Source organism: Cygnus olor, chromosome 16, assembly GCF_009769625.2.
Source record: "Cygnus olor isolate bCygOlo1 chromosome 16, bCygOlo1.pri.v2, whole genome shotgun sequence".
NCBI lineage: Eukaryota > Metazoa > Chordata > Aves > Anseriformes > Anatidae > Cygnus > Cygnus olor.
Window position 1 is genome coordinate 7,282,053 of NC_049184.1, and position 16,988 is coordinate 7,299,040.

Below are 16,988 nucleotides of genomic sequence, written 5' to 3' on the forward strand. Positions count from 1 at the left end.
AAACCAGAATCAAGCAAAGCAAAATTCTGAGTAGTATTTACAGATATGAACACTTGTGGCACCCTACCATTGGTGTCAAAGGACACTTATTTGTGGCTTGGGTAACACCAGCAATGAAGGGATACACACCCTGAATGCAAACGTTCAGTTTCCCTAAGGTTTCCTTCGTCTGGCCAAGACAAAGTTTCAGTGCAAGAGCCTACCTCTGATCAGCATGGGGTGCAAAACACATTCTGAAAAATAATCATTTCAGCTGGTTTGTATTTGGGGCATTTCTGTTGTGGTAGGAGGGCTACCTACAGGGCCAAATTTAAGACTAACGTGATCAGAAGGTTTCTGTGGTATTGTTGAATATGCTCAGACAAACTTACTGATGTGGAAGGTGCCTTTTGAAGAGATTTATGGGATCTTTGATGATAGATATCATGGGCTATTGCAGTAATTGTGTTAAAAATACAGAAAATAAAAAACAAAAAATCCCCCCCAGTTAATAACCTTGTGTGTAAATGGCTATTGCTGACGCATAATCACATGCATACCAGTGTCTGCTGCTTACACTGCTCATTTGGGTGTTATCCAGACTTTCTGAAATACGTGTTCCCAAATTAATTCCATTTCAGATTTACTGGCTAGTGTTGTGAGCATGTAAGAAAATCACACAAGGAGATTGTTTTGGGCTAAGAAAAGGAAGTGGGACCAAAATTCCATCTTTGGGAAAAAAAAAACACCTTGTCACTGACCAGACTGCTGGGCTGAATCAAGCTGCAAATCTGATATGGAGTTACAGGACAGTCTGAATCTCTTTGTCATGCTAGACTTCAACAGGCCATGAGATAGCTTCAGGATGCACATTTGTCTCATGGAAGTTTTATTCAATTTATGTGACGGCACAGTTATGAAGGAGCAAGAGAGATCACTAATAAGAAGGTACATGGGTAGTATTTACCTTAGCCAAATCCAAATCCAGTCCCTTTCTGAATGGGTACTTTTTTATTATTATTATTTTATTCCCCTATACATTTTTCTCATTTCCTGATTTTATCTGGGACTGAAAGTAGAAATAGAAGTCTCGACCTTTCTGTTTTAACCCAGGGGAACCTCCCCTGGATGTGGGAGCTTTGGAGGGAGCTTTGCCTGAGCATTGCTAGGTCACTGCCCTTAAAATAAGAGTCTGTCTTTTCAGTTTTGATGTTTATCCCAACTCCAAATAATTATTAGGACAGTCAGATTCAAATCCTGTCTCTTTATGCTCTCAGCTTAATTGATGTAAATCTGGAAAAACTCCACTGAAGTCCAGGCTATGGTTAATGCTGAAGCCAGTGGCATGGGCTGGCATTTACACTGCCATAACCAAGGTCAGAGTGTGGCCCACTTCTTTGTTTCTCAGAAAGAACATCTTAGTTTCCATAACCAATCCCTGGTTATTTTTAAGTACCACAAACAGGAAAATACAAAAACGCGACAACATCAGACAAACTCAGTGACCTTTCGGAGACACACTTCCAGGAGGGATGTTGCGGGTGTTTTCAGAATGAAGGAAAATAATGACAACAAAAAAGTTAGGGGATCATCTATGTAAATGAATAACAAGAAAGCATCTAATATATTATTCTGTAATACAAAAAGAAGAAATCTGACTTGATTGCCCTATTATAAATTTGCTAAAAATACAGATATATATTTATATTTTTATATATATAATTTTTTTTTATCTGAACAGAAAAATAGACTACTCTGGAATGCATGAAAGTCACATGACTTTTCCATACATCAGATACTTATAAAGCCAACACAATGGCAAACAGAAGGTACAGAGGTAACTAAAACATCTGTACTTTATTCAAGAACTATTTAAAGCCATATTCTCCCCAAGTGGGTGATCCTAAAACAATCTAAGGTAACAGTTGTTCAGTTCGATTGCCATAAGCAGAAGTGACTGACCAAACATGAGCGCTTTGCCAAAGAAGTTGGAGCTAATTTGGAGTTGCCCGGGAAGCCCACCTCCCCATCTTGCTCCCCACTGAGCTGCACGGAAGGGTGCCAGGGCCACACGGTCTCCATCGCTCTGCTGCTTTACTCAGTAATTCTACTATTTGCTTTAAAATGAGGCGTTAAAAACTATTGGAGATCATGTTATGTGGAGCTTACCAACAGAGAGAGAACTTGGCTTTAGAAACCTTGTTTTTGTAATGAGTTTTAAATACCCTTGTTATTTACTATAAACTGTACCAGTCATAATTCTGTCAAGACATAAATATACAATAGGTACAAATATTAACAATACATTACAATTTTACAGAATTGTTTTTCTTAGAAATGTGTATCTTATTAGCTGCAAGGGAAGAAAAGGCTACAGTTTATCACAGCCATAGTTGCCAAAGAAACCAACCGCCTTGGATTCGTTCCTGCATGCCTTGCACATACATATATTCCCCGGCATTTGACACACGGCATGTTCAGAAAGGGAATGTGCGTTCCACGGGTTTTCTTTTCCTTGTTTTTTTCTTCTTCTACCTTTATAGACTCTTGAACCTTTCAGAAAATGTGGATTTCACAGGAGACTGTTTTGTTTTGTTTCATTTTTCCGTAAGTGTGCTTAGGTGAAGTGTCTAAGAAAAGGCACTGAGAAATCTACTGCATTAAGTGACTGCTGTTTTCCTTTGTTCAAGGCTAAAACTCAAAGTATCTTTGCCTCCTGGTTAAGAAAACTGCACCCATTCCTTCCGCAAATATATATATTCTCTATATATATTTATATATATATATATTAAAAGTGGTGTTGATGGCGTAAGATACAAGCAAGAGCAGACATCACACGTACATAGTCCTTTCAGATACGATGTCTTCTGCAGCAGCAGGTGGAACTGTCAGCTTGCTCGATACACAATACACAGTAAGTTCACAGACCTGAATGCCAAATATCAGTGATTAAACTGCACACTTTAGCTTGATGCAAGAGATATTGCATATTTTCCCCTACTTTTATGAGCTTTGGGAAACATGTACCAAATGAACTATAAAATGAAATTGTCTTCTAGTATCTATAGGATTTGGTGAGCATTATGTTTTCAAAGCACTGCCTTTCCTTTTGTAATGAGTACAGATTTAGTCTACCATAGCTTTATTTTTAGAGTAGATTTCCCAGTGCTTACATTATATATATGTGTATTGTGCACACACACACATATATAGATACATACTTCATATTCAGACTTTATTTCATTAAAATAAATTAAACATACTTCCTTTTTAACTGGGCACAAAATGAGAGCTACATCTTCATACACAAATAAGAAAGAAATGCTCTTCAAGCATATTATATGCTTAATTTTAAATTATTTGCTTTCTATAAGAAATCTATAGGACTTTGGCTATTCATACTTAAAAGGTAGATTCTTAATGATACTTTTGAATTTGGCTTTCAAAAGTGACTCAATAAAATGCTACTTTAAAGGTAGGACTAAATAGATGATATAAGATGTGTGTTGTAAATGATCACACAAGGCAGACAGAGGGCCTTTGGTTACAAGGAGAGTTGCACCAGTTGATTATCAGTTAAAAAAATGGTAGAATTGTTGATCTATACATTTTTGTCAGTGCCATCTATAAACCAAATACATCAATTTGGATGAAAAAGTGTGGTAAGTACTACACTATATGGCTATATTTAAATATGCTCACTTTTGCGATATGTAAAATATGACTTTTTTTCCACATGAAAGCATCAGCTTTAAAAATATTTAACTTGGAAATCACTATTACTTACTTTATCAAAAAAAATTTCCCTGATTTTTTTTTTCTTTTTACATTTGTGCTGATGGCAGACATGAATGATCACTGAAACATAGAGATTATGTTAAGACTGTTCTCTTTAAAATTTCTCATTGCCGCTCTATGGCCTTGGGAAGCCATAGAATAAATCAGTATTTAAAGCTTATCTGCTGGAAAGTCACTTTACTTCTTCTTAATGACTCAATCTTAACTAGCATCTCAGCAATACATCAGTTCCTCTAAGTACACTTGTATTTACTATGGCCAAATCCTAAAGTCCTTCGCCAGGCAAAGAGCCCATTCAGATGAACGGTGGTTTTGGCTGAGTGAAGACAGAGTAAAAGCTGAGGAACCTCAGGAATTGGCCCTGCGTAAATACTCTGGAGAATACAGTTTGCTCGCACGGATACCTCTAACTGATTTTGAGTATCTCCCGCATAGCTCTCTGCATGACACGAGGTCTCTTCTGCTGCCAGCGGGCGAATTCGTGAGGTGGTGGCTCAGGTCTCACTCGCGCCTTCCCCAGGGCCTGGCCTTGCAGGAGGCAAGGAGGACTTCTGAGCAGGTGCCTTGGGCTGTGTCCCACCGCCAGGGGCCAGCGGGGACCACTGCTTCAGCATGTGTGCAGGTTTGTGCCAAGGAGAGACCTAACAAAGCTATCATCGTAACCCTTAACAGTTCCTAAAACAGATATGTGCTTATTGCTTTTGTCCGTACATGCTGCATTCACTATTACGGATTACAGACAGAAGTACTGTACAGCGTGGACGGAGAGACAGTTACACTCAGGACTAACCAACGGCTTTTTCACAGGGGGAAGGAACAAAACGCAGCGGACTCGTGTGGTTACGGTCTTCCTCCAGCGTGCGCCTCCGCTCCCGAGTCCCGTGCCTCCGCACGCCCCAAGACCTGTTGCATGCAGATAGCTACACGCCCCGGCAGGTACTCCGAAATAGGTCAGGAAATGCTTATTGACAGAGTTATTTACAACTGAGTTTTACAGTAGAAACGGATAACAACATAAAAGATTACCATCACAGTTATCACAGGACAGGTTGTGACTTGCTACCGGCGTGTAACAAATCACAGTCACGACAGGAGGCACAAATTAAAATAGTGCTTTGTTAAAGTGCTTGATTGTTACACTCTGCTATCCTACTCCAGCATCGCAACAACAACAAAAAGTCAACGTAAAGTGCTTTTCCCCCCCGGTATTAAAAACCAAAGACAAATTATTTCCTACACAATTTGACATAACTTTATTGAAACAATAATATTTTAAAAACCTAGGCTGGTGGCTGCTAGTTCTGTTCATTTAAAATGGTCAAATCTTTTTTTTTTTTTTTTTTTCTCGTTTCGCTTAAAAATGAGTGGATGCTATTAAAACATCAGGCCTGATCCTGCTGTCTCTGGCAGCCGCCCTGTGCTGCCACGACGCGCCAGCGTGGCAGGAGCTGCTCCCGCCCGACCTCCTCGCAAGAGAGAGCACGACCAGGCCCGGGGCGGGTAGCTAAAGAATCCCTCTTTTTGCATATTTATGTAACGCTTGCATATCTTTCACCGCACCGTGCGGGCGCGAAAAGCTTCAGACCGACTGGTTCCTCTCCTACGCCAAGGGCAAGACTTCGGCCAAGGCCTGAAGTCGGGGCGCGGGCGGGAAGGGGAGGCCCGAGGAGCAGGCCTCAGGGCCAGCCGCCGCGCTGGGCCATCCCCATGGGGCAGGGAGCTGCCACGGCGCAGACGGGGACACGGAGAGGAGCCGAGCTCCCCTTCCAGCCCCGCGCTCCCCGGCTGCGGGAAGGGGCCTGCAATGCCGCCGGAGATCCCTGCTTCTGCATGGCTCCTTCACACCTTCCCAGCGTGGGCTGTGGGTGCCCCGAGGGCCACACGCTGGCCCAGGGGCAGGTTTCGATTTTAGCAGAGGGTAAGTGCGAGTTTCACTACATCCTAGGGGGTGTTTGGAATTAGATACAAGTGGTGCAACTCACCCTGCTGATGTTTCAAAAGAAAATGTCAGGTCCTACAGGATATTGTATTGTTAAACACACACAGAGCATTTTAATAATTGGTTTCTCTAGACCGCTATTTGTTTTAAATGGTTTTAACTTGGATTTTCCAATAATGCAAGTGTTCCCTGTTACCTTTAGATATAATATCCATCAGAGAAAGCTGTAGATGGGGAACAGCTGCCCTGAAGCAGAGAGCATTGTGTTTTTGATAGCTTTATACCAACCCCAGCAATTTATTCCAGAGTTCAAATCTGGCTGCCTCGGCATCCTTTATGGAACTAATGCAAATCAGGTGTTAGTATTTCCAAAAGGAGCTCTAGCATTCAAGGGGAATGGATGGATATTTGGTCACATTGGCTTCACTGGACAACATGAAAGGAGATCAATGTGTGATCATGATTTGCAATCCTTATTTTTGACTGATGTGGGTAATGTCTTTAAAGTTGTTTCAGAGAAGGACATTTTCACAAACCCACACTGGACCTCCCCTCAGACTTTTAGAAACATGTGGCTTATTTCAGCCAAGTTCATGCCATGCAGAAGCTCTTTTTTTGTGTTGACTGTAAAGACATTCCTTTAAACTTTCAGTAAGTTCTTTTGGAGCCTGTCTCAGATGCTTTGATCATGTGTGTTAGCATGTCCTCCACTGCCTGGTAATACATGGACTTCTGGAGAAATGTGATTTTCTAGTCTGACAGTCTCCTGATGGCCCTGGGTTCTTCCAGTGATACCTTCCATAGAGTAAATGCAGTTTTGCCCTATCAGCTTAGGGGAGGTGGGTAAAGCAGCAGCTTCTAAATGGTTCTTCTCTGTTCTATAAACATTGTCCTTTTGCTTTAGATAACCACTGTTTGTAACATTGTACTTAGGACTCACATTTCCGGGAGGACTCGAATCGTAAAGCAGCTGACCTTCATCATCAGTGTCAGCATCTATGTATTTGTGAATACCAGCATCGTGGAAGTTGAAAGCTATGGCTGTCTGTGTCTCTGGTGACTTTGGGGGTGTTCTCGCACTCGCAGTTGTGTAGATCGAGGTTTCTGGGCTCATGAGAGATCTGTCAGAGAGTAAGGAAGTGTCTGTGGCAGCAGCAGCAGCTCCCCTGCCCTTGAGAGGGTCTGGATATATTCTCAGGACATTTGATGCTGGTGCTAATGTGCTGGTGTCCTCTTCCATGAAGTTGACTTTCAGAGATCTTAGTTTTAAAGGGTTACTGGCCTTTATGGAGCTTTTGGGACTTTCTATGAAAAAAGCAGAACGGTGGCTGCCTTCAGAGCTTGGGTTTATTTCCACAAATCGGGCACCACTCCCCTCCCCTCTGCTCTGCTCCTGAATCACATTAATGCCACCTTTGCAGGGAAGGGTAGCGAGTGGGCTGTGGGAAAATCTCCCAGAGTCAGGGAACTCGGCAGCACAACTTATGAAGCTGTCGATGCTGGACATGCTCCTCATGTCAATGATCCCATCGGCACGAGTTGTCAGCAAGGGCACCATAGGGCCGGGAAGGGTCTCCATTTCTAGCTCTTCCTTTTGCTTTCCAGGCTGACTCGACTCTTTAGTGTTAAGGTTTGGCTGTGACTGAGTCTTTGCCATTTTGTTATACATGTCCTCTAGCTGTTGGACATTCAGGTGCTGGGGACTTGAAGACGACCTGGCTTTTTCTGGAGATCCTTGCTCCTTGGTTTCGAAAGATTTACTAGAGCTAGTTTCAGAGAGTGTTCTCTTGGTCCATTTCCATTTGCTGGGAGATAAATGATTGTCCTGAACTTTATCCTTTTTGGCTATGCTTTCTCCATTCTTTTCAACCACAATGTCCATGAGTTCTATACTACGGGCAAATGCATCCTTCATGTTCATGGAGACAATACTACCATTCCTTTTTGCTCTTTCAAGAGCTTCTCTGCGCTTAATGGCTTTCTCCTGCCTCTTCTGCTCTTTGTAGAACTCAGAGAAGTTATTGACAATAATTGGGATAGGAAGAGCAATCACCAGCACTCCAGCAATGCAGCACAGTCCTCCTACTATTTTACCTAAAAGTGTTTTGGGGTAGATGTCTCCATAGCCTACTGTTGTCATGGTGATTGTTGCCCACCAGAAAGAAGCTGGGATGCTCTTGAATTTCGTATCGTCCTCATCCTTTTCTGCAAAAAATACTAAACTGGAAAAGATCATAATGCCCATGGCCAAAAACAAGATGAGTAAGCCAAGCTCATTGTAACTCCTCCTCAGTGTAAACCCCAAGGACTGTAAACCTGTTGAGTGCCGGGCAAGCTTTAGAATCCGGAGTATCCTCATAATCCGAAATATTTGGACCACTCGTCGTACATTTTGGAACTGAAGTACACTTTTATTGGATTCTGTGAGGAAGATAGTGACATAGTATGGTAAAATAGCTAGCAAATCAATAGCATTCAGTGGGCCTTTGAAAAACTTCCATTTCTTAGGCGAGGATAGGAACCGCAAGAGGTATTCCATTGTAAACCATGCAATGCACACTGCTTCCACATGGGCAAGTTGGGGATTATCTGTTGTCTGCCCAAATTCATCCACGCCTTGTAGTTCAGGAAGTGTGTTAAGGGACAAGGCAATTGTAGATAGTACAATAAACATGATGGAAATGATTGCCAAAATCTGGAAAGGAAAGAGAAGACAGTGAGTTTGGCTCAGAATATATTACACTATCTACCATCGTCTTTAACACATGGCTTTATTTCCACTTATACTTTTCAAGAGTAACTCTGCTCTTAGTACCTGGAAATCAGATGACCAATGCATCCTGAAGTGATTTTATTTTGGAAGCTACTCTTAGTTATATCAGATGTATAGAGCAGATAAAACATTTACTTCAGCTCCTGTCCATTCCTCTCAGTGTATTCAAGGAACATGTACCAAGCAGCTAGGATGCCAGGAGGACTGTGAAGCAGTTCACAGCAGGAGCTTTTGATTAGCTGCTAATTAGGTGCCCAACAAAGCCCATCTGGACACAAGCTCTAAAATCTAAGCAAGAAGGAGAGCAATTGTGAATGCAAGATTCAATCACAGCAATGTAGACCATTTAATGTATGGCTATATCTATAAAATGGGGTGCCTATGGCTAATTACAGATAGATGTGTACAATTCTACTACATATAAGCATACAAGTAATACACTCTTTTTGAATGACTCACCTCTAATTTGAAACTTGACAGCTGTGAAAGACATGAAAACTTTCCTAGACTTTCTAAAACATTTTGAGCTCTGAGCTATTCTGCATGTGACCAGCTGGCCACCCCAGCTACTCAACACAGCCAGGAGAAAAAAACAAACCAAATTGCACAGCAGTGAGACAGACAAGACTCTTACGATCAAGAGTGCGATGAGACAAGAAGGATCTGCAGTGAGCAGTCTCTAAAAATTTAAGCACATAAAATCTGATCCTGGGCCACTGACTTTATTCAGAGCCGGAAAGAATAAGGTGCTAGAATAGTGTATTTGCAGTGTTCAGATGCTGTAGGCAGACTGTCCTTCCATATCTGTTTTATATAGACATTAATTCTATACTTTCCAGCTTCCCTAATTACATTTTCTTTTAAAGTAATTTGAGGGAGGTTTTGGAGCTGACAGACAATTTGAGGATTTTTTTTTCTACGCGTGGATTCTTTCTCTAGCTTGTTAATTGGGTAGGAATATATCTAGTTTCTTAGGTTACTGCCAAAATACAGGAATGATTTCAAAACACATGTATATGTGACTAATGTTTTATGTATTCATTGCAGTTTAAGCTGGTCCCTTATGCTTGCTTTTCTTCTGCTTGATTGAAAAGAAGCATAAAATCAATTGCAACGTGTGTGTGTGATGACTAAATACACAATATGCAGCAACGGATTATAAAATGTATGACAAGAGTTCTGCATCATGAATTGCAAATCTGACATGCTCTGAGTCCATGTCCTTCCTCGCCCATGTAACTAGATTTTAGCTTTCCTCACTGTCATGTTTCTCAGCCAGCCTCGCAATACCAGAATATTCACAGTTACCACCTGGGGCACTGCAGAAAGAAATTCTTGCAGGACTTCTCTTCAGCCAAGCCCAGCACACATATCCTAACTGTCAGGAAATAACAGACTTCTGAAGGGATAGTCCCTACAGTGGCGCAAGCCTTGCTTGTGAGAAACATAAATATCCAATATGGTTTGGAAACAGCCCAGTCTTCTCTGGAAGAGTCTCAGCTCCGAAAAAGCTGAAAGGCAGAAGTGTTCTACAAAGGTTGGAAGCTGCACTTGAATTCATATAGTAAGCCTAAGCTATGGTTTTAGGAGAGAAGCTGGCTCATACACCTTCAAAAAATCCAAATGTAATATAAGAGTTTCAACATTGATATTTTGATTTCCGAAAGTGTTTTAAAATCTACTTGCAGTTTAAAACAACCTTGCAAATCAGTGTAATAAAAACATTTACCTTTTAACTCACTAAAAGTGTACTACATAACTTTGATTTGTACATGACACTGCAGACGTAATAATTTAATCTGAAGAATGAAATCTGACTAGAAACAAACATTAGCTCCATTAAACAGTCTGGTTTCATTGCTTAAATTGGATTAAATAGAAAAAGTGAATGGTGTAAATGGCCTCCTGTGCAATTCTCTAATACTGGGATTTTTAGAATATCCTCACTTTCAGTTATTTAATTTTTACTAGGAGAAATGCTGAGAAGATTCCCTTTCATTTTTAAACAGATTACTTAAAAGAAAGTTTATTGTTAACAGTATAAAGATGCATTCACAGAAGACAATCCACTGATAGGAAACAACCTCAAAATGAATCCCTACATTTAAGTGAATTGAGTGTTAGAAAGAGGTCATCAGACATACAATCTGACTCATGAGCAATCAGAAGAAACAACCATTTAAGCTTATTCATGGATTCTGTATTTATTTGGCTGAAGGGAAAGGTGAAAAATGAGGCAAAACTCACAGAGATAGTTTGATATGGGACCAAACCCCCTTGGCTTGCGCCATGATCAGGAAATGGACCCCTACTGATAGAGAAGCTGTTTCTTTTCCCTGTCACCCCCTGCATGAACTAATGGTTTCAAACTCAAGAGAATAAAATGAAAGTCAAGTGTCTCACGCTGAAGTGGGGGGAGAAATTTAGCTGTTAACTATTTCAGCACAGTTGGTTGTTTTAGAAGATCATCTCCCGAAAACAATAAAATATCCCCAGAAGCAGGGAGTCCGATTTGCTTTCCTAGAAGGCTCTTTCAGTGTCTTTTGCTGTGACTTTGTTTACAACCCAAGATTTCTGAAGGTGTTTGGGATGTTTTCAATAGTGATTTCCAATTTCTTGCTGGTTTTTATCTCTGCCCGCTATACACAGAAGGGCTTATTTGTAGACTTAGATGTACCTAGTGTGTTTTATCTCCTTCAATTTCAGTGTAAATATTAACACTCCATCTTTATTCAGTGGATGTCATCCAGCAGCAGTAATTGGTGTCAAACCTTCTGTTTCCTTTGATATACTTTCCTGCTCTGAAGATCAAGGCAATGCCAGACGAACATAAATTTGAAAACTAGTAGATCTGAGTGTAAGATTTGTTTTTTGGTTTACCAGATCTAGCCATGAAGCTAAGCAATAAACAGAGAGAGACATTTATCACTTCTCCTGCAAGTTGCAGCAAGATGTCACCTGTGCACCTGAGGTACAGATTTTCCCCCTTATTGATCTACTGCAATCATACATCTTTAGAAGCCTGTCAGGTTAAGAAAAACTTCTAAATGTGGGTTGACTGCCTCAAGTACTCAAAGCACTTTTCAGTTGGAAAGTACCCAGATGATGGAGGTAAAAACATCCCCACAGGATGTTTAGAGGGTCCTTCTCTAAGGTATGTCTTATCCTGGTAGCATCTACCACCCAAAAAATCCACCTGAGGAGCAGTTCTTTGCAGCAAACTGCAACCAGCTGCTGTTGTTGCTGGGCACTAGCAGTGCATTCAGTGGCACAGGGCTCTACCCCGATGTATTTACAGTCTTGGATTTCAGATTACAGAAATCACCGTCTGTCCTTCTAATAGGGTTTCCTATCAGAGCCATACTGATTCTCTGCTTTGGCAGCTTTTGTGTTTTCCACTGGCGGTAATGAGGGACAGGAAGCTGCAGGAACGACTCAGACTACCAAGAGCACCTCCAGAGATGCTGGGTGCAGTGGGCAACCTTTCCATTCGATTCCCAGCCCTTCCTCTTTCCTTTGCTCTTCCAGGCTCACTTGTGACCTGTGTGCTTCTGGTGCCACGGTCCTGAGAGCCGATCCCTGCTGTCCTCACGCAGGGATCCATCAGAGCTACGGACAGGAGCCCCGGCAGGCCAGGCCTTACTGGGCAGGTATCCACAGCTGAGCATCACACACGCTCTCTAAACCACCATAAAGCTCATAAGGTTTAAGACTAGTTATCCCCTGCCCAACTTTCAGACCATTTCTTCTAACAGATTGCATGAAAGAAGCTGGGTAAGTTCCCTTTCTCTGTTTCTGCATTTGCTCTCACGTTTCACCTGCATCAACACACCATGAATTGTGAAATTCTGCCTCAGGTGCTTTTCTAGGTGCCTTGCAGAGGATATTGGACTGGCTCCTAATGACAGCCCTGGCTTGGAGTGCACGCCTCAGTATGGATAGGCAGGATTCCAGAAAAAACTTCTCTTCCACCAAATCGACTGATTCGCAAAGATTCGTATTGAGCGAATCTGGGTTGCTGGTATGGTTCCTTTGTGGAAGCTAAATAACCCAAGGGCAGGCAGGGCAAGGTTTTGAATGAATTTAAAGCATTGCCTCGAAGTGATTAGCATGATTGTACATACAGGCTGGTTATTACACATGCAAATGAGACAAGCAAGCTGATTATGTGAGTAAGTGTAGCCAGTTTGTGTGCAACTGCTGCTTCCTGAGGCAGGATGGATGTGCCAGGCTTGCAAGCCACTAACCCCCACCTTCTCCAAAATCCCCCCCAGATTAGGCAGGTAACAACCACCTTGCAGGAGCTATGCTCCTGCGCTGGCCTGATCCTGCTTGGTGGATGACAGAGGCCCTGGGATTCATCCTTGGTGTCAGCAAGGTCTTTGCTTGCCTGTAGAAAGGAGAGGGCTCCACAAAGGAGCCAGGATGCTCAGGAATCTCCTGCCTCTCTTCAGCATGTGATAGCAGAATTTTGTGGGCAGCAAAACTGCGCATGCTACCTCCCAGACAGCTCAGGGTGGGGTAGGTTTAAGGCAGCATTTAGGGCTGGTAATAAACATTACTTCATTTTCTGTTCTTTGCACTGCTAAAGACCCTAACTGAGGTCAAGGCATAAGACTGGAGATTTTCAAAGCCATTAAAACTAATAAGAATAGGCTGTCCAAATCCCATAGATGGCTCTAAAATCCCAGTGTAAGCATCTGAGATCTCTCTGCTGATGGAAACATGCCCTGTACTTTTTCTGTCTTCATGCTCAGTAATGAAGCCGATATAGCAAGGAGAAGGGGTGGTGTGTGGGAGAGAGTGGGAGGGTGTTTGAATATAGATTCAATATTCTTGGAAATACGATGAGGAAATTGTTATGTAATCAAGAAGTTCAATAATGGTTTTGTCTAATGCACTTTTTTAGCACCATCAGGGCCTGCAGAATAAACTTGGCATCAGGACCAGGCTTCATTCATATGCTCCATTTACTGAGGGATTTTTCCTGCAGCCTTCCTATTTCCCTGAGCGAGCAATACACTTTGAGTCAGACTGTCCAGCTCCCTCCTGCCATGCCTGTGCCAGCCCATGCCTCCCCAGGCCCCGAGGAACAGAGCACAGTGTATTTTGAGCACTATCCCACGTGCTGTGCGGTGCAGAAACAGATGGAGGGTTCCTTAATCTCTGAGTGTGGGGTAACGGCTCCCACTCACGGCAGGTATTTATTGACAGGGACTGGCTTTAGGAAACACCTCTTCACTGGAGAATGCCTATCTATTCATAAACCGAAGCAGTTTGCAGAAAGTGGTCACTTCTGATGCCATGATTCTGACCATTTGGCTTGTGTGTTTTGTTGTTTTTTTTTTGTTTTTTTTTTCTAGAGGCCATAATGACAGGTAGCACTTCTTGGATCATGGCAAGCAGATGAGACCTAACTTGGGGATAAAGAGGCACGGGATGCACACAGAACCTTTAGTCTGCTTTTTTATGGGGAAGGATGCTAAGATGCAGCCAAAGACCTTGAATCTCCACAACCCCAAACCAAATGCCAAGTTCCTCTAATTTCTGTGGAAGGTAAGGCCATGCGCAAGAGTTCCCCTGATCGGGCACTTTCCGTGCCACTTCTGCACCCTGGCTCGAGGAGCCCCCTGAGACCCACTTGTACCAGATCTGCCCTGTGGAGGGGCAGGACCCTGCACACACCAGCTCCCCCACATCCCTGCAGTGCTCCCAGTGACTGCGTCCACAGGCTGGGAGAGTTCAGACTCCTGTGCTCCTCTGTAAGCATCACTGCATAGCAGGAAATCCATAAAACCAAAATCATGTCTATTTTGCTTTGTAATGCCTGAGATCTCAATTTTGTCATTGCCTGGCAGAGCCCAGATTGAATATTGGTTAATTACTTGATTTTAGTTATAGCTGTAATAATTTTTATCTGTTGGGAGGATAAGTCTATTCAGTCTAAAAGGGAATATAATACTTCTGCTGATTATATGCTGATGCCTTGTTTACCTACAGGCACCCAGAAAGCTGCTGCTGCAACTGCTGCTGACTAAGCTAAAGTGGGCAGAAAAGTAGCCTTCAGGCATGGCTGCCTGTAAATTCCTTGATGCTGTAAAGAACATGTTCAGTTGTCAGAGAGCTATCAAGCCCCGTTAAATGATAAATGGTGTCAGTCTTCCTTCTGAGCAAAGCCCAGATGCAAATGGTGCACAGGAGAAGAAAATGATAAATGAATGAAAACACTGAAAAGGCAAACTTCAAAGACATACACTGCCTTGAGACATCAGCACAGTGATAGCGCTCAAGAAAGGATGAGAGGGGAGCATCTGTCCTATTTCTGCTGCTGGGGAAAGTTAAATTGAAAACAAACACACACAAGTTCAATGTTCCCCTTTTTTTCCTGGCCTTGCCTTTTGTCCGGGAAGACTGCAACCCAGCAAGCAACGCTTGTGCACGATGCCCAGCCCCAGACAGCACTGGGCAGACCCAAACTGTTTGCACATCCAGACCTCCTCCCCAGACACAACCATCCCTGCAGCTTCGTGCTCCCCTTTCAGGTACCTCTCCCATTCCTGCTTTCTATCTTGTATTCAGTTGCCAAGGGTTTGAATTCAGAAAAAAAAAATAATTTAAAAAAAAAACAATGCCTTAACCCTGAGCAGCAGTGAACACCTGGGAACTGCTCCTCAAGGTGCTTTTGTGATTTAACCCTGCACTAGGGAAAGTGAATGCTCATGAACGACTCCCAGTGTCCCAAGCAGTCTGCTCAGCCTCAGGCACTATTTACAGGGTGTGCTGAACTTAAATTGTTCGTGTTCACTGGTGTACTTGTGGGAGGTGGTTTTTATTTTATTTTAATGGCTGAATTCAATCAGGAATGTGCCAAGATAGCACGGAATCAACTGAACGTAATTAAGCAAAAACTATTAGCTTGATTGCTAAACTAGTCTTCCTCTCGTGAATATGCATGAGAATAATTGATATTAATTCTTTTCAGATCTCTGACACATACCAGAGTGTGGAGTTTTTTTGGAAGACTAGACCTGTTCCACTGCCACTTCCTCACCGAAAGGTATAATTAGTTGTGCTGCAGGGCGATACACCTCGTCACTGATACCACACTGGGTTATCACCTAGCGAGGAAATTGGAGCAGCGCTCAAGTGATGTTTTGTCTGCAAAAACGGCGACCTGTTTAACAATTTTTCCAGAAATGCATTAGGAGAAGCAGCAAATCTGTTTTCCAGCATCAGCCATGCTAATAACATGAATAAACAGAGTACCCTTCAATGAACAACAAATCCCTGTGCATAGAAAGCCAGTGGAAATATCCTCTGCATGGGTCAGCAGGTGGTGAGCAGCTGTAATCTGCATCACTTGCTTTGTTTATTCTTTTTATTTATTTTTTACTCATTTTCTTTCCATTTTCTTTCCTCCCCTTTGTTATTAAACTGCCCTTATCTCAACCCATGAGCTCTTGTACTTTTCAATTTTCTCCCCTATCCCACTTTGGGGAGGGGACAAAGTGAGCAAACGGCTGTGCAGTGTTTCACCTTCTGCTAGATTAAACCATGGCACTGGACTCCTCCTGCAGCACATGGGAGACTTCTCCATCAGGTATCAGCCTTTTCCCCTTCAGACTTGGAACAAGGACACGACATTCAGGCTGAGGCACTTCTGCTGCCTTACAAGCTGGGGAAGATAGACTTCTTCAGCGAGACAAAGCCTCCTGTACGAGGGCTGCAGCCCCTGCCCAGGCTGCCCAGAGCTGCCCACACGCTTACAGCCTGATGTAAGAGGAGCTTTAGTTGCATCTCCTGCCTCGATGAGTAAGCTTTGTGCTCACACAAGGGATTACAGATGATAAGCGTCTATTCCTTGCAAGTAGCCTGCAAATAAGTTGAATATCAGAGCCCTTATTTTTGCAAGAGGGGCATATGAAGGCCCCAGGTGATGGGAAATGTCACTGCAGGGGTTCCTCCAAGCTCGCAGCACCTTCCCCGTTCTCAGTCCTTTATTCTCTTGTTTTCCTGATCAGCTTCTCTGCTCTGCCTCACGCTGGCCCCCACTTTGTGTTTGCAGAGAGCAGGGCTTTGCTGTGGACACATCCGCATGCGGGTTCATCCCTCCCAAGCCAGGGCTCCCGAGGCTTCCCGGGCTGCAGCAGAGCACACAGCCCTTTCAAACACTTCATTCACGTTGTGTTTGCAGTCTCCAGCACAGATGGTTCTTCCCTTTGTAAGCGCTAAACACTGGATTAGATATCACATATTTAATAAATAGCAACAACTGTATACAAATCAAAGCAGCTAAAAACTAATCCTTGGCAATTATTCATTCACATCAATCTAAGATTAAGTAGTAAATAGAGAGAGTAGATACAGAATCTGTTTGAATGCAAGAGAAAAGACAAGGCAGCTGCACATCAGCATTTCAACAAGAGAGTTTGATCTCAGCTCAGTGAGACAGTTTTCATGCATTCAAGTTACAAATATAGGAAATGGAACCGAGGTGCG

General features: G+C 42.7%; 1 protein-coding gene and 1 long non-coding RNA gene across 2 annotated transcripts in view; one reads left to right on the top strand and one right to left on the bottom strand.

Moving 5' to 3' along the window:
• The first annotated feature begins 4,595 nt into the window (after positions 1–4,595).
• Positions 4,596–16,818, top strand: LOC121079045. The gene is made up of 4 exons (XR_005824842.1): positions 4,596–4,727; positions 13,853–14,045; positions 14,900–15,031; positions 15,472–16,818. It is a non-coding gene; the product is annotated as an uncharacterized LOC121079045 (long non-coding RNA).
• Positions 4,684–16,988, bottom strand: part of KCNB1 (potassium voltage-gated channel subfamily B member 1) — a 115,199-nt gene continuing 102,894 nt past the window's right edge. Inside the window, exon 3 of the mRNA XM_040575895.1 lies at positions 4,684–8,411. Coding sequence (XP_040431829.1) covers positions 6,390–8,411 — 2,022 coding nt within the window. The 3' untranslated portion in view covers positions 4,684–6,389. The remainder of the gene's footprint in view (positions 8,412–16,988) is intronic.